This window comes from Dendropsophus ebraccatus, chromosome 12 (genome assembly GCF_027789765.1).
Source record: "Dendropsophus ebraccatus isolate aDenEbr1 chromosome 12, aDenEbr1.pat, whole genome shotgun sequence".
In the NCBI taxonomy this organism is placed as follows: Eukaryota; Metazoa; Chordata; class Amphibia; order Anura; family Hylidae; genus Dendropsophus; species Dendropsophus ebraccatus.
The window spans coordinates 59,732,954-59,751,714 of record NC_091465.1 but is presented as its reverse complement, the minus strand read 5'-3'; the positions used below and the strand labels follow the sequence as shown (position 1 = coordinate 59,751,714).

General features: G+C 43.2%; 1 protein-coding gene across 2 annotated transcripts in view; it reads left to right on the top strand.

Moving 5' to 3' along the window:
- The window catches only part of TRIM29 (tripartite motif containing 29), a 40,344-nt gene that overhangs the window by 12,204 nt on the left and 9,379 nt on the right, over window positions 1-18,761 (top strand). For both annotated transcript variants that reach the window (XM_069948370.1, XM_069948371.1), the window contains exons 3-5: window positions 6,826-7,059; window positions 8,608-8,794; window positions 17,223-17,315. In XM_069948370.1, coding sequence (XP_069804471.1) covers window positions 6,826-7,059; window positions 8,608-8,794; window positions 17,223-17,315 — 514 coding nt within the window. The remainder of the gene's footprint in view (window positions 1-6,825; window positions 7,060-8,607; window positions 8,795-17,222; window positions 17,316-18,761) is intronic.

Genomic DNA, 18,761 nt, shown 5'->3' with positions numbered 1-18,761 from the left:
CGTACCAGTTTGTAAAGGTAAACCGAGCCTCTCACTACTGCAGACAAAATCCCAGACTCTATTAGTCTGAATTATAACAAAGTCTCTATTAGAAAATAAGTGCCTGTCTAGTGCAATGGTAACCTTAGCGCTCCTGCAGAACCTGTTTAAGTAGATTTACATCCTGAGGAAGATCTTCCTTTGAGAGCCATTCTAACTTTCTCTTACATTTCTAGACTTGTGAGAACCTTCTACACATAATTTAGAATGTGCAAGCACTTTGTACGTGACATTTTTACAGGTATCGGGTGTACATTTGTCATTCAGGTGTCACACATGCATTCAGATCCCCGACGTAAATACATTGTAATATATTGTGCTTCTGTGAAAGACTAAATTTATGGCGCCCTGGCACCATTTCTTCTGACTCATACGAATGTGTTAAAGTGGACTGGGCTCCAGAGTCACATCCAGGGCAAATCATTTTATCCAAATTCCCTGACACTTTTCTAGTTTGCTTTTCTGTGTACAGCAGATTCTGTTATAGAATATGTCTTGTGCTCCACCGGATGATAGACTGGCACACTGTTCACTACAGTAAATGTTACAAAACCTATCCCCTACTGCTCCAGCATCAATGCTCTAGTGGTCCCCAATGTTTCCTGTTTACTGTTTCTGCTGTGATAACATCCACATGATGCCAGCATGCACAGCTTGAAACTTAAAGGGGTAGTTTACAAAAAAAAATAAAAATCGCCAGTCTTCCAGTACTTTTAGCTGCTATATGTCCTACAGGAAGTTGTTTCCTTTCCAGTTTGGAGAGCAGGAAAGGTTTTCTATAGGGATTTGCTACTGCTCTGGACCTGACATGGACAGAGGTGGCAGCAGAGAGCTCTGTGTCAGACTGGAAAGAATACACCACTTCCTGCAGGACATAAGGCAGTCGATAAGTACTGGAAGGATCAGGGCTGTATTATGTATCCTACACTGATCTATATGATATATCAGTGTAATTGAATTAGAAGTCCCCCCCCCCACTCTGTATATGCTTATGGGGGACACTGGGGGCGGGGCATGGTCACATGCTCCTCCATGTCGGCCATCTTATGGACAGAATCACTACAGAGCAGGACAGCACAGCCCGGAGGAGGGGAGGAAGAGCGTCAGTAATTGCAGTGAGTACAGTTACTAATACTGTACACTGAACAATTTACTATAAAGTGGTCGACCTCATCAATAGAACAAGCAGAAATGTACATGAATAAATGGCAGGTTATCTTGGAAATTTTTCCTAAAAGCTATATAATAACCTGCTGAGCCTGTCCAGCTCTATAACATGCTGTCTGCAAACTGGCCTGCATTTGCATTATGACGGGTTTCCTTTGATAGATGCCGCTATCTCTTCCATGTTGCAGAATTAATACCATTAGTCACATTTCCACTTGTTTATATGAAGGCCATATACTGAGTATAGGCCATGTTAACAATCTGTGAAAAATGTACTTATATAAATTTGTATAAGAGTCATTGACTCATACTATATACCAGCAATGTATTATGTGTGGTTAATGTAGAGTTCTAGTGCTTATACTGAAGACAATCTGTGAAAATGCTGCTAATGCCTGTAGTAATTCATTATACAATAGCATTCAGCCTTCAGTACTTGAAAATAATTTGACTGCTTGTCTTGTCTCTGTGCCACTCATACATCCATAGTCACGCTGCAATTCATCCCGCTAAAATCAATCACAATCCCCAAACGCTTTGCTTGTAATGTCTATAGCTATCTTTGATGTTAATCCTTGTCTTCGCTGCTGGTCGCATTATTCTGATTTCTCATTTTTAGCATTGTGATCACATGGGCCGAGAGTGATCTTCCTCCACTGCTGTTCAGTTCCACCAGAGCTTTTACCAATGTCTTATCTTTAACATCGTCCCTCAGCTCTCTGTTTCTTTTAACAAAAGCTTTTTCCATTTACATGAATGGTTTGCGCCTAGAGGATATCACACTGAGCAGCTTATCTGGATTATCTGGCGTTCAGCTGCTGGAGTAGTCTGAAAAACAGATCGGAAAATACTGTATTTTACAGAAGTTTATTTTAACTGTATGAAGTAGTTACAGATGAAGGATTTTTTTTGTTGCATGTTTTAATGTTTTGTTTTTAAATGTGACCCTACAACAATCCAACCTGCAGGCTTCATGTTAGGGTATGTGCAAACTATGGAATCCGGGCAGATCATCCGCCACACGCATCTCCGTCCGTGCCATAGACTCCATTCTATAGTTAGGCAGATTCCGCCTTCCACCAAAAAAATGAACAGATTCACTCTTTGGGTGGATGTCGGAATCTGCCTGTGCATAGAATGAGGTCTATGGCATGGGCGTAGATGCGTGCGGCCGGGAATCCACAGTGGGTGATCCGCCTGGGTTCGGTACAGTGCACTTACCCTTATAGAGCAGGAGGAGCTGAGCAGATTGATATATTGTTTTGTGGAAAAAGTCATGCTCATTTTGACTCGAGTAGTCAAGTGGGTGGTGCTAATAAATGATTGACAGTTACCAATATAAATTTGAATACTTTTTATTTATAGTTTACATTGATCAAAGGGTGTAAAATATACACTGGTGTTAACTGCCCCCAACAACCAATCACAGCTTATCTATCATTTTATCAGAACTGAGCTGTGATTGGCTGCTGTGGGGAGTTTACACCTGTGTATATAGTTACATAGTTAATTACATAGTTAATACGGTTGAAAAAAGACACATGTCCATCAAGTTCAACCAAGGAGGGGATGGATAAAGGGAAGGGGGAGGGGTGATATTTTACACCCTTTAATAAATATCCCAGTTTCTATTACTGCCTAATGTCAGGAGCCTTATCTGATTGTGGGAAAGTCTTTCCTAATCTACCCGGACCAGAGCTTATCCTGTGCCTGTATCCTATGTGTGTGTCCTGGGTATTTTCAGGCCATGCAGAATATGTGTTTGAAATTACAGCCTAGGTGTGGCATTTGTGTGCTCATTTACCCCCATTGATGTTAATAGACACCCTGGCATTTTCCCATAGAAATAATCAGAGGAGCGTCTCCTAGAACTATTAACACCTAATTAAAAACCACTAGTAATTACAGCATCTCAAATAGGCAATTTTGCTTTGGCCAAAACACATTTTATCGGGAAACAGTTTCGCTCTTGGCACAGATTTTTCTTTTTTAATTCATTTAAGATTTACATCGCCCTGAAGTCCAGCCACATGATAACCAGTATGACCCCAATTACAGCCCCTCCAGGAGGTGTCCCTGCCAGTTGTCCAGCAATACACACATTATAAAAGTATTACTGCCTTCTTTAGAAATGCTGAGCTCTGGAATGGAAGCCATACTGGTTCTTGCCTAACTTTTAAAAAAGTTACATGTAAGTTGTCCTGATTTTTAAACTGTGAGCAGCTATTAGCAGTTAAATTGTTAAAGGGAACCTGTTACCTGTTAAATGCTGCACAACCATTGGCAGCATTAAAGAGAAGTAGTCAATGGATAGCGGCCACACAAAAGTGACATGTAAGTTTTTCCTGCGCCCGCTATGTGTATACACTCTGGCCTTGACCCCGTTGACTGCAGTGCAGTGTAAATTTTCTATTAATCACGGCCATTATTGCAAGTTGGCAACAATGGCTGGGATAAATAGAAAATTTATGTTGTGTGAACTTAGTCTGAAGATGTGTATTCATGGCTTCTTTTTGCGAGCAGTACTTTCTGTTAGATCTGGTTGTGTTTCGGCTGTTGAAGTTAATTAGTTTGACTCACAATTTGGAACCATTTTAGGAGGAATAACAGGTACTGTACCTGCCATAAAATCTTCTGTTAATGTGTAGATCGGTCTAGGACAGTGGCACTTACCATACTACTTAACACATTTGCACCATTCATAACTCCACTTATAAGACCACTTTTACACGTCAGTTTTACGTCAGTCTTGAGCATTAGTATTTCTAACTCCACTAGTGGGTCCAAAACTACTAGTTCTGATATATTTTACTATGTGTTTGCTCCAGGCCAGATTGGTGGGGTTAGTGACCACCTCAAAGAATTAGGAAATACCTATATGTCTCTACTGAATGAATATTTTTTTCTCATTTGATTGAAGTGGAGAGTCCAAAAACCTTAAAGTTCCCTCATACATACACTATTAGTATCAAATGAAAAGTTCATACACACTGCTAATATGTAGGTATGTCATCTAGATGTAATCTAGATGTGGTAGGCGGCAGATAACAAAGAGCATTGTTTTTTCTTATAATTAGGTGTTGGCTTGAAAACATACTATTACAGCACCCCACTCCGTGGGAAAATCAGAGTTGATGCCGTGCTTTGCAGGTCAGGTCTTGGCGTGGATTTTTAGGTTGCATGATGAAGCTATAGACGTACTGAGCTGGATGCACCATAGTCTGCTGACTAATAGGCAATAAAATGTATTTATTCCAGGAATATTTTTTACATAACCCATAGAACATTTCCTGTTTGTGAGAACAACTGCCTCACAAGGTTTTTGGTCTACTAATTTTTATCCCCTTGTTGTTACACATTAGGTCTTTAAAGGAGAAGTCAGGGGCAATTGAAAATATTCATTATAGGCAGGGTTGGGGTAACATAATAAAGAATCTATACTTACCGGTCCTGATGCCCTCACAGCACCATGTCTTGCCCCTAGAACCTGACGGGATTCTCTGTATTTCCCTCTGTTACGTCACAAAGCAGCTGACAGATACCCCGCTCAGCCAGTTAGTGAGTGGGGTGCCTGATAAGGAAAGGGGAGAACATGACATCTATCAGGGCCTGGGAACCTGGTAAAGTGGCAATGTGAGGGCACCAGTAAGTATAGGTTCTTTATTATGTCCCCCCCCCCCCTACACTTTTCCTGCAGTGTAATAATCAGTTTGACCTGACTTCTCCTTTAAGCTACTTAGCATAGATGCGTTTAATACATTTTTAGTGTGAATTTTTATATAAAAAAACAATAAACATTTCAAAGCCTTTTTGCTTAGGTCAATGAGGTGCATGTTTTAATATTTGCTACAAATTAACAAAATATGAGGACATAGTAATATCAATTTTTGTCCTTCCAATAAAGGCAGACCATGCAGATGAAATGAAGTCCCTGTGCCCTGTTTCCTTCCTACCACTGGCTGCTAGTGGAAGTATAAGGACTCTGAAGGACCAACTGTATATGGCTAAAGCCATGACAATTCTACGGCTACGGCAGTAGCACTGGTGCACTTGACATTTTAGCGTGTCTTCTCTTCAGGTGCAGATGTTAAGAATATAACTCCTGTCCTTGATCCTTTGATAGCTGTAATACATGCTTAGACAAATAGCAAGCACAGTAAGAAAAATATATGTTTTGTAGGGAGCTGGATTAATCCGAACATGAGATTCCCATAATTTTAGTGCATTGTAGGTATGATTTTGAAAATAAATGTATAGACGCGTAAGAAGTCAGGTTACGTTACATTGAGAGTATGCTGTAATACCGAAATAGTTTTCCATGTATACAACATTTTATTACTGAATAGAAGCCATGCCGTAAATACCTGGGATAACAGACGGCTTTATAATAGACTCGCCATGGCTCTACATACTGTATACTTGAATGCTTTGGATCTCTATGACATAGTTATACATTCCGGTTTGACATCCGATTTCCACATATTAAATGGATACATCAGTCATTGATAATTGTTAATAAATTAGCATAGTCAACCCCAGTCCAAACCTAGACGACATTGCTATATTTAAGTAGGCGGAGGTGTGTCCGTCCATAGATTATTTTACTTGTCAAACTGTGAATGTGATTAACTAATATTATACTTAGGGATCATGGGTTGTTCTGTACAATAGGTAAACATGTCTAATGTGTGACTATATGGTTGCATACATATACCTTTACTCCAACTATAAAAACCTATTCCAAGAATTTTTTTTGTGTAAGGTTGAAGTGAAATAAACCTATTAAACAGAGATGAATTGAAATGATACCAGAATATACCAACCAAAAAACATCTAGGTCTACAAAGGTTTCAGAAGTTTGGAGGTTTTCCCCAGATATACAGTATATGTCTTTATTAATCTATCAATGATATACTGGGATTGTGGATTTTATAGAGAATTAATTACAATGACTTGTACTAATAGATCGGTGCCTCTCAATTCCAGTCCTCATGACCCACCAACTGGTCATGTTTTAATGATTTTTTTTAGTATTTCACAGGTGATATAATTATACATCAGGTACTATCACAGGTGGTCTTTTTATGGGATATCCTCAAAACATGACCTGTTGGTGGGCCATGAGGACTGGAATTGAGGAGCATTGTCGTAGAGTATCATCCAAGAATTGCATTAAAGGGTAATATATTGTAAAAAAAAGTATGCATCTAATGCTCCATATCATCATCCTGTAATATGATAAGGGTATAACAAGGGTGTAATGACTTTGGCCTACAAATATCCAGTATCATTTTCATATATGTTTGCATATTTTACATATAGGAAGTTGGCTGTAAAGTTCATAAACATTGAGAGTACAAGAGCTTTCTATCACCCCTAGAACATTTCAATATGTCCTTTGTTCAGTGCCTACACAAGACCATGACTTCATATTAAACTAAACCTACATTATTTTGCACCTATAGACTATGTTAACACAACATTTTGGAATTGAAAAAAACTGATGAAAAAAAAAAAGATTAAAAAAATGTAGTGTGAACCCAGCCTAAGCTTATATTGCGAAGACATGACATAATAATTAATAATTAGTTTTTTTTAAAAATCTTTCCTTTATTTTAGAATTTCACAGCCAACCAGAAGTCCGCTGTTGACCATAGCTACAAGGATCTTATTCGGGAGCTTCAGAAACAACAGGAGGAAGTGAAAGCACATCTAGAACAAAAAGAGAGAAATGCTTGTGATCTTATTGAACAAATAGTAGGAGACTTACAAGTGAAAAGAGACCAACTCCAAGATAGACAACACGATGGAGATAAGCTGTTACATACCACAGATGCTGTACTTTTCCTACAAGTAAGTGCATGAAATATTAATAGAAAAAAGAGCCTAACTTGAAAAGTAGCTATATGAATAGAAAAGCTGTGACCTTTCAGCTTTGTCAGTGTTACAAGTCACGCATCAGATGTTTGATGAGGCACATCCAGCACTTAGATAGAATATAAGCAGTTCCATCTTGTGTGAATATCAATCTAAAAATCACTACAGGTAGCAGGTAACTTAGAAGACCCCTAGACAAGACTATAAAATTACATGCAGACAACTACAGTAGCCATAGGGAAAGGAGTAAGGTAGCTACTGCTTATACTGTTAGGAAAAGACCTGATCTCGGTGTGAATATACTGTAAGTCTAAGCAGGCGTTTCTTAAAGAGACTCTGTCAGCAGGTTTATATTGTCCTACGTAAGGATAGTATAAACTAGTGACAGAGAAGCTGAACAGAATGATGTATCACATGTATGATGTATCAGAATGATGTGCAGCTGATCCAGATTTATCCTCCTGAATAACATGGACAATAAGTAGTCCTTTCCATTATGTGCATGAGCCCAGTAGTCCTCAATATTTATGAGAAGCAGAAAACTCCGCCTACCAGCTGCTGATTGGCAGTTATCTATCCATGCTGTGTATATTCAGTCAACTGTCAATCAGCAGCTAGAGGGTGGGAGGGGGTGCGGCAACAATCTTATTCTCCTGCACATTAGTAGAATGGCTGAACAAAATAATGTAATGCACCGATCTGTTCAGCATTTCTGTCACAGGTTTATGCTGCCTCTATTTAAGATGGCATAAATTAGTGACAGATTCCCTTTAACCTTTTCACAACCTGGGGTCATTGATGCATTAATGTCCAGGTTGTTTTTAGACATCAGCTTATGGGATCAAAATGATCACATAAGCTGATGTCCCTATGTCTGCCCCCTCTCCTCTGTCCCCTGCTGCTGTTACAATCTTGTGACAGCGGCAGGAGAGAGAGGGGAGGGGGCAGAGCACACAGAGCGCGCCCTGCCTTCCCTCCCTCCCCCGCCAGCCTCCATAGCCAGGAAACCAGAAGCCTGCGGCCTCCGGTTTCCATGGCTGACATCAGGGATCATTTAAGAAAACCACCAAAAAAAAAAAAAAAAAAAAAAAAGATATTTTTAATGGAAATAAACTGTTAAAGTATAAGAATAATAAAAACGACATGCTGTCTGTGAAGGAATTTTGCTTTTTTTTTACATGACACACTGAGTTACACACAGTTCTAGAATTTGTCTGTTTTTATCTATACTTAAAAAATGAGAATAGATCCAAGGAGATGAAAGTATAAATGCAAGTGAAACAGTTGTACAATACACCAGGGAGACGGAACTAAAGAACATACAGTATATTCTGGGAATACTACTACACAGTTATAGTTCACATTTCGTATTATGTACTCTTTCAGTGGCTTCTTTTATATTGCATACTGTATACTCTTTCATATTGCAAAAAGCAGCTTATATTCAGACATCTAAGATCAATGAATGCCTCACTTTGTATATTACGCTGAGCTAACAGTGACATATATATGTTCATTTCATAGGAATTCCAAGTGGTTATTAGAAACGCTCCTCCAATACCCCCCTTGCCTACTTATACAATCACAATGGAGGCAGAAAGGCTGACCCAAGCTATGGGCGCCTTAAGAGAAGAACTGCTTACAGCCGGCAAGAAGAATGTGGACAAATACTGTAAAATGGAAGCAAATCGGAATTTGGTTGAAAAGAATGGTAAGACAGATGTGTTATTGGAGATCAAATTTAAAAACTAGAACAGCCCTAGGTCACTTCTCACCACCTTGTATTCATTTTGTAGTTATATTCTAATTGGTTGCCATGAACTACACTACTGTTGTCCTTTTATTTGTGTCATCTCTTTGACACACCTTATTCTGCTTTTAGATATGGTAACAGTGCTATAAAAGTACGGTAGTTACCAATTAGAAGGTGATGTCGTGTTCACTGGCTAATTGTCTTTTCTGTCAATCAGTGTGGAACTGTAGATATGTGAAAATATCCTATAACAGGCGCACCCTATAGCTATCATCACTAACTGTATAATGTTCTTTCATCCTATGTTTCTGCCTCAATATTTCAATTATAAAAAAAAACGAGTGTAAACTAATGCAGCAATCAAAAATATATTAGTGCTGCTGTATTATTTATATATATATATATATATATATATATATAAAAATTATATTATATTATAATTATATTATATATATATATATATATATATATATATATATATATATATATATATCACAGTATATAGGTAGCACTATACCAGTAGTATATCCGAGTTTCAGCAGGGACGGCTTTGACCAGGAGCCCGTTGAATATAGCAAGGAATTCCCCACAGCACAGCTTAGAATTCAAACGTTGTGATTTATTTCATATCCAAAGCAGCAATAAACAGTGCAACACAGCAAAATGAGTCTGATGCGACGTTTCAGCGGCCTCCGCCGCCTTACTCGAGCATATCGTATGCAGTCGTCTGCTCATGATGATCAGGATAGACACCTGCACCATCCCGTCTTTGAAGTAACTGCTGAGAAGCAAAAAGCCTTAAGCTGTCTTTTGCTCCCCATACAACCCTTTTGATATCATCTATTTTGCTACTGTTAAAATTTAAGCAGAGCTCAAAAGTGCCCATACATTGCAGACAAAAGTCGTCCAAACCCACCAACTTCAGCAGGTTCAGCCAACTGCCTATACTGTACGAGTAATGGTGTAGTGGTTTCCTGACTACCTCCTGGCAAAAGAAAGTGCAGACATGTTGGACTACCTTGTTGTTTTTGAAGTGATCAGCAACTGCCAGAGTTGTCTGTCTATGACTAGAGGACGCATGAACATTTGCTGAATGTGCAAATGTATGATGATGTTGAGAAAGATAGCTGTTGAATGTTGAGCCAACACTTATGAAAGGTGTATGATCAACTTAAGACAGCCATGATTGCAGTACGGCAGGTTTTACAGCATTAGTCTTAGCCATTCAGCCATTTTTATTATATATATATATATATATATATATATATATATATATATATATTATAAATTGACCACAGACGATTGAAGAGTGACTTTTATAGAATTAAGTATATCTCATCATACCCCTCCGCAATGCTCAAATTGATCACTGGTGCTCACTACTTTCACTCTAGTTAGCAGATTTTTCCATCCAGGCATGGTGCCCATACTGAAACGCCTATACCATTTCGATGATTCAGTGTGCTTAATCATTATGTATGGAGGGACCATTTTCAGCATAACCTTTGACCTATTTTAGGTCATGCCTTCATGAGCGCACATGTCTGAGGTGCCCGGTGACTCATAGTAAAGACATATCACCAGTTTCTAGTACATATACATTGCCTTTTTATGTAAGTTCACAGAACTTTCTACCACATTATACGTTAATAAAGATACCAAGGTTCTTCAATAACAATTCAATTATAGCTTCGAATTCACCTATAAATAAATGTAGCCGGTTAATCCTACCTGATTTAATTAGTCTATGTGGTAGGAATATTTCCTCTCTATGAGGACTAGTCATAATGATCTGCTATGCTTTATTTCCCAGGATGTTGTACGGAAAATAGGTGCCATGCCGAGGAGCTTAATTGCTTTTCTAAGTTCATGTTGATGAGTGCAGAAACTTTTCATGTAATATCATTTTATTCACTTTCTTTCTCCGTACAGGCTGGAAATGAAATAGGTTTTTAGTAGTAATAATATTATTTTTGAAAAATAAGGGTCATTAACTCAGACTATCAAGGTGTCAAGGTTATTTAGGCAAAATTTTATTTAGCAAAATGTTCTAAACTTTTGAACTGAAATTTCTTTTCTGTTGGATGTTATGTTTTCCTAATAGGCTCTTAAATCTTTAGTGAGCTTTGGGGGAGGGAGGTTGGGGGTGTACTGGTTCTTGTACAGGAGATACAGCCTGTGTAAGGAGCCTTACAATTCTCAAAAAAAGTATGCAAATTATCTCGGAGGTAGGGGACAATATTGGTTCTGAGGAGATTCTTGTTTTGTTCTTGCCAACATTCCCAAAAAGTGTTTTTTTACATATTTACCACTGTTAAATGGTACAAATTGTAGCACAAATCTATGTCCGTACACTTCATATTCTAAGATGCTGGTTTTTTTACATGAATGGATCAGCGCTGGGATGTCCGTGGGGCGGTCCTTTTTTTAACCACCACCTAGTCTATTGGCAAACACCAGCCCAGCATGAAAAACTGGGGGTGGGCCTGCTGGCCCCCAGTGTGACAGTCTCCCCTCACCTCTGTGACGTGGCTCCATTAGAATCTGGTTGGGCTGGTGTTCAGGAATAGACCAGCGCTGGTCGGTTCATGTAAAAAGCCCTAATCGATGTACCTTATACGTCCTAGAATATGATGGTTTCATCAAACAGCCTGAGCCACGCTGATAAAATGAGCACATTTTTAAGGCCCTATACCACCAACAGATCTGACGACAGATTATCTGCCAAAGATTTGAAGCCAAACCCAGGAACAGACTATAATCAGAGAACAGAAAAGCAGATATTGCCCACACTGAAAATGTAATCAGGCGATAAATGACTGTTTCTCACTCGTCAGCTGATCACTGGCCTTTACATAAGCCAACTGTTACTAGAAATGCACATCCCATATTAAAGAGCCTCAATAATTAGACAGTTTTAGGCTATGCTCACACTACGTAAAACTACGGCCGTAGTTCTCGCCGCAGAACTTCGGCCGTAGTTTTCAGGGGTGGAACATAGCCTTATTTTGAATGGGATCCCAGCCGGAGCGTACACACGTCATATACGCTCCTGCCGGGACCCCATGCGGGGCCGGAAAAAACTGACATGTTAGTTTTCTGCGGCCGGAATTCAGTGAATTCCGGCCGCAGAAAGCCCTGTCAGTTCATACAGTGAAGCGAGCGTCTCCGGCCGCTTGCTTCACTGTGGGCTATGGGAAGCTCTGATGCGGGTGCGTGCTGATGCGCCTGCATCAGAGCTCTGCGGCCGTAAAGATCATCCGGCCGGTACTTAAGTACCGGCCAAGCTGATCCGGGCACGGACCGGCCGGTCTCCAAGGTAGTGTGAACATAGCCTTAGTAATGCTGAGCTGTAGTTCAAAGGTAGAATCCCAAATGTAATGCTGTGCTTATTAACACCCCAGTTAGTCCACATTATTTGCAGAATATTTTTGAATGACTTCAGATCGTTGACCCCCCTCCCCCCCCCCCCCCAGTCTGTTTGTGGCCGCAGGAGGTGGTCTGGAAACTAAAAACTCCCAATGACTTTAAAGGGGTTGTCCAGTGCTACAAAAACATGGCCACTTTCTTCCAGAGACAGCCCAATTTTTGTCTGCAGCTTGGGCGGGGTTTTGCTGCTCAGTTTAATTGAAGTGAATGGAGCTTAATTACAAACCGCACCTGAACTGGAGACAAGAGTCGTGTTGTCTCTGAAAGAAAGTGGCCTTGTTTTTGTAGCACTGGATAGCCCCTTTAATTTGAGTTGTGCAAACAGCATAGCCCATGACTCGCATCTAGGGGACACTATGGTATATCCATTGGGTATGCTATAAATGTCCTACATGAGTATACCCCTTTAAGTGTGCTTTTTTTTCCATTTTACTAAAACAGTAAAGGTTAGAAGAATCTGCAAGAACTGTGTTATACATTTCTATTGATCTTTTGTCACAGTTTAGAATTCTTGGCCAGCACTGCAAGATACACTAAGCTACTAATAGTACAATATTACTTTTACATGGTATTGTTGTTAGGCTCACATTGGACACTTTCATCTCCTTTTGTTTGGATAATAAAGGTGTTTTAGCATGGCATAGAGTATATTGATGGCAGAACATACTGTATCACCTCTGACTAGGGTCAATACATGTCTCATCTAAGCATTAGTGTTCATCGGAATGATCATGTAGTGGCACAGCGGGGGCACTAGGTGAACACGAGGCTGACATCAAAGCATTAGTATCAATGATATCACTGCCAAATCACCTGCTATACAATGCAGCTCCATGGACAGAACTTTATTTGATCTCAATGTTTGAACCTCTGAAAGGAAGATTCCTTATACACTAAATACTGTATTCAAAAGCAGCAAGGTCAAGAACGGTGTGCATGCTTCTTCTTCTGTGGGAAGCACAATATAAGTCCGAACAAAGCTATCTCTAGTATGGGCCAGTCTTTTAGCACCATTCAATGATCAGACCAACCTAAAGGGAGATAGTAATAAACCATTGGAAATCTATCTGCAACCAGTATTCTCGTCCTTAGTCAATATTGCATGTCAGCTTAGTAATTCTAAATGAAAGAGTGTAACGCCTGGAGTAGTGGATCCACTGGACCGGCACCAGCGATGGCACAAACCTCACCAGGGAGCGGAGTCTAAGGGGCCGCTGGTTTTCACCAGAGCCCGCCGCAAGGCGGGATGGACTTGCTGCGGCGGGCGACCCCCAGGTCGCTACCCCTGGCTTGGTTGCTGGTGACGGCAGGCGAGGCGTGGCAGGAGCAGTAGGCAGGAGATGGCACTGGCAAAGGTCTGCAGGTGAGAGCGCACGTGACAGGCTGAACGCAGGAACAGATGGAGTGGCTGGGAAACAGGAACCAGGAACAGGGACTGGGGACCGGGTAACGGATAGGACTCAGGAACAGGGACTGGGACCAGGTAACAGATAGGACTCAGGAACAACAGGGGCTGGGCCAAACGCTATGGGAAGCATGTAGAGGCTCCAACACTAAGGACAGGGCATGCTGGGATTTATAGGGGAGTGATTGGGTGCAACTACCAATTAGGAGCGCACTGCCCCTTTAAATCTGAGACAGCCGGCGCGCGCGCGCCCGAGGAGGCGGGGACGCGCGCGCCGGCCGGCACAGCGGGAGACAGGAGCGTGGAGAGGTGAGGCGCCCCCCCGGGGCCGAGGTGACAGCAGCGCCGGGTCCCCGACTATGGACACCGGCTGCTGCATAGGGCAGGCAGCGGTCGCGGCGGCGGCCCGGAACGCGGGACGCCGCCGCGGCCGTAACAGTACCCCCCCCCTTTGGCCTCCCCCTCTTTCTTGCCTGCAAATGGTACAGGAAGCCACAAAGTCTTTGACATCTTGGGATAGGCTGGGCCACCAGTAGTGGCGAGAGATCCGTTGGCCGGTCTTACGGACTCCCGGGTGCCCGGCCTCCAACGAGGAATGTCCCCAGTTCAAAATACCTCTTCGAAGCGCAGGGTGAACATGAGTCTTTCCGGGGGGTACTCTCTGAAGAGTGGAGGTGACGACTGGTACTAGGCGATCAGGCGGTATAACGTGGCAAGGGACCTTCTGTAAGTTCTTCCGGTGGTGAGAGAACACGACCTTAGTCTTGGGTACGGGGAGAGGGTACACCTCGGCAGAGAAGGCATCCGCCGAGTCTTGGTCTTCTGCCGGTAGGCCGGATAGAGGCTTGGCCGGGACAGGAAATGACATAATACACTTGGTCTGAGGTGACTTGAGACACTGGTGGGAACAGTCCTGACCCCAACTGAGAATCTCCCCGGTTCTCCAGTCCAGCTGAGGGGCATGTTCTTGTAGCCACGGGAGTCCCAGGAGGACCGCGGGGGAAGAATGGGGCAGGACGTAGAAGGATATCTCTTCTTGATGTGAAGGACCCACCTGGAGGACTAAAGATGCGGTCTGGTAGTACACACGGTCGGTAAGAATTTCGCCCGTGACCGAGGAGATAGTCAGGGGCCTGGCTAGTCGGGTCACGGGTAGCCGCCATCTTTGGACCAATGTTGCCGCAATAAAACTGCCTGCTGACCCCGAATCGAGGAAGGCAGTAGTCAGATGATTTTGTCCTGAGGGAGTCCGGATGGAAACTGGCATAGACAGACTTGGAATGGTGGCATTTACACCTAGGGACACCTGTCCCACCGGACCTAGGTGCGAGCATTTTCCGGATGTTTGGGGACGTAGGGGACATCCCAGCCGGAAGTGATCGGAACCACCGCAATAGAGACAGAGATTCTGCTCCAGGCGCCGGATTCTTTCATCAGGCGTCAGGTGAGCCCGTTCCACCTGCATAGGAATCTCAGGAGAGGGTTGGGACATCGAAAGGTCAGGATTCTGGAAAACTGGCGCCAGCTGGGGATGGCGACGGGAACGGGTTAGTAAATGTTCATGCCGAACCTCCTCCTCCCTCTCCGAAAAACGAGTATCAACTCGGGTGGCCAGTAGAATGAGTTCGTTCAGGGAGGTAGGCAGGTTCCTCAAAGACGGAGCGAAACTCGAATAGGAAGGCCCGGAGATTGGCAGCAACAGGATCATCACGGTCCCACAGTGGCGTGGCCCAGGCCAGGGCTCTACCCTCTAATAGGCTGATGATGAAAGCCACTTTAGAGCGCTCGGTGGAAAACTGACTACTCAAAAGTTCAATGTGCATGGTGCACTGAGTCAGGAATCCTCTGCACAACTTAGAGTCCCCAGAGTACTTGCTTGGGAGGGCCAGTCGGAGTGAAGAAGCAGCGTCAGGAGATGGTGTGCGCTGGGCAGTAGTCTGCTGCTGTAAGGCGGCAGTGAGTTGCTGGATCTGCTGTGACTGTTTCTGGATTTGTTGAGCCTGTTGCGCGACCACTCTGGCGACGTCACGGAGATCTGGCACCTCGCCGGGATCCATGGTTGGAGCCTACTGTAACGCCTGGAGTAGTGGATCCACTGGACCGGCACCAGCGATGGCACAAACCTCACCAGGGAGCGGAGTCTAAGGGGCCGCTGGTTTTCACCAGAGCCCGCCGCAAGGCGGGATGGACTTGCTGCGGCGGGCGACCCCCAGGTCGCTACCCCTGGCTTGGTTGCTGGTGACGGCAGGCGAGGCGTGGCAGGAGCAGTAGGCAGGAGATGGCACTGGCAAAGGTCTGCAGGTGAGAGCGCACGTGACAGGCTGAACGCAGGAACAGATGGAGTGGCTGGGAAACAGGAACCAGGAACAGGGACTGGGGACCGGGTAACGGATAGGACTCAGGAACAGGGACTGGGACCAGGTAACAGATAGGACTCAGGAACAACAGGGGCTGGGCCAAACGCTATGGGAAGCATGTAGAGGCTCCAACACTAAGGACAGGGCATGCTGGGATTTATAGGGGAGTGATTGGGTGCAACTACCAATTAGGAGCGCACTGCCCCTTTAAATCTGAGACAGCCGGCGCGCGCGCGCCCTAGGAGGCGGGGACGCGCGCGCCGGCCGGCACAGCGGGAGACAGGAGCGTGGAGAGGTGAGGCGCCCCCCGGGGCCGAGGTGACAGCAGCGCCGGGTCCCCGACTATGGACACCGGCTGCTGCATAGGGCAGGCAGCGGTCGCGGCGGCGGCCCGGAACGCGGGACGCCGCCGCGGCCGTAACAAAGAGTTAAATATTTTATGAGCTTTCCACCCCTGTATTCATGGTTACAGGACATAAACAATTACAGCTGTCACTTTTGAAGGTAAAAGTAGGCGCTATACATAAAAACAAATTCATAGTGTGCCGTTTTATTCAGGAAAAAGGTATAAATAGTGCATGGGGTTAGAAATCTGGACTTTTTTTTTCCTCAGGAAGAAAATTTTATTAGGGGGTGATGCATTTCAGGTGCCTTTGTATAAATGAAAGATTATATCCAATAGTGTGGTAATGAATTAATAAATCACTCAAAAGTGATACAAAGTGAATAAAACGCTGACAAAAGGCAACCTGTCGGTTCATCCATTCTCCAGATACATCTATTTTTAACAGCTACATTGTAATCCTTGAAGAATACAGACAGAAGAAGAAGAGACAATAAGGACAATGTTACACGTATCCATATTTATGATGATTACTTATGACATTGAATACACACAAGTGACTAAAATGAAATTTGTCCAGTGAACTATATATAAAATAAAGTGAATGAAACATGTGCAAGGATCATACAACAAGGGTGCAGTAGGTGACAAGCACTTAGCTGTGAGTTTAAAGTGTGTGTGTGTGTGTGGGGGGTCGGTAGTGAAAGAAACCCAGCACCTGTTGCAGCATTGCCTCATTTTTACTTTACATGCAAGAGGATAAAAATATTATTTGCAGAGATATAATAGGTAAAATCATCTTTCCGGTTTGCTTTGTTATATATGTGATATCATCTGTTTCCTTTCCTACAGTGGAGAACCGATACATGATGAAGGACCTTACCAGTGACTGGGCTCCAGCAAACGACTCATTTGGAAGATTCGGATCTCTATTTAACGTCAAAGGTAACATTTAGCTTTATTTACACTAATATGAGGTTTCATCTTAAGCCTCTATTACAAGGGGTGACATAGAGGAGCAAGAGAGCGCTGTCAGCTGTTACACGCAGCAGCAGCGAGCGGGTAAGGGCAGGGGAGGCCGTGGGGAGCTGCAGGGGGGGGGGCACTTACCTGCACTTACCCGCTCACTGCCACTGTGTGTAATAGCATGGGGAAGCGAGTGAAGAACGAGGAGCAAATGAGTGCTGTCGTGTAATGGGGGCTTCAGTTCACGATTATTGTTGTTCTACTTCTATTCTTCTGCGCGATCTTCACATTCGGCATGAAGAGATGCAACTGCACACTGGGTGGCTCCATTGCCAGCGATGTGATTATGGCTATTTCAGGATTTTGCTTGTATAGATAATAAAAGGGCAGTAATCGGCCCGATTCGGCCGATTATCGCTCCGTGGACTAGAGACAACGATCAGCCGATGATCGTTGTCATCGGCTGATCGTTGATATAGGTCCGAACCTATATTTGTCGGGCGCCGACCGCGTACCGCTACGTGGAATAGCGGTGTGCGGCCGGCAACTGACAATATACATTACCTATTCATGGTGCGGGGCTACTCTCCTCCTGCTTCTTCCCGAGTCCCGCGCGCTCCTCCAGCGTCAGGGCGACCTGTATCAGCTGATAGACCGCTCAACCAATCACAGGCCGTGGCCATCGGTAACGATGTCCTTGCAGCCCTTGTTTAACGATAATCGGGGCTGTGGAATAGGCCCAGTAAACGAGCGCTGATCTAGCAGATCGGCGCTCGTTTATCGGGCTCCATCGGCCCGTGGAATACCACCCTAATCATGAGAGATTAAATATAGTCAATGGGAAACCCCTTTGAAGGGGTTATCCAGAGAGCAGAAAAGGTCCGACCTCGCTGCACTTTCTCTGGCCATCTTGGATGATACCTTCTTAGACAAGAGGAAGGTGGGGGTATTTTGCGGGCAATTTTAAATAGCTTCCCAACCCCCAGAATTTATCCTCCAAGGCAGTCAGAGGAGGAAGTGGAGCATCAGAAAACAAAAGAAGTAGGACCTTTTCTGTTCTCTGGATAACCCCATTAAGGCTATGTTCACACACAGTGAAGTAATTTGGTATTATTTCACTGTGTGTGAATGTGTGCCTCAATATCACAGGCATATGAACATAAAAATATGAACAATGACAAATAAAAAGGTGATTTCTAAATTCAATATTATTTTCAATATATTATTATCTGTTCATATTTGCCCTTTAAAATGACACATTCAGGCAGAGCAGCTCATTAGATGTAAAGCTCTGACTAAACAAGGCCGTGCTATAGTTTACAAGAACGTATTGCAAGCCTTTGCATATTCAATTAAATGACATGAAAGGCTAAAGAGGCTGAATAGACAGAAGAGTAAAATCTGGTCATTAACTATATTGTTCCC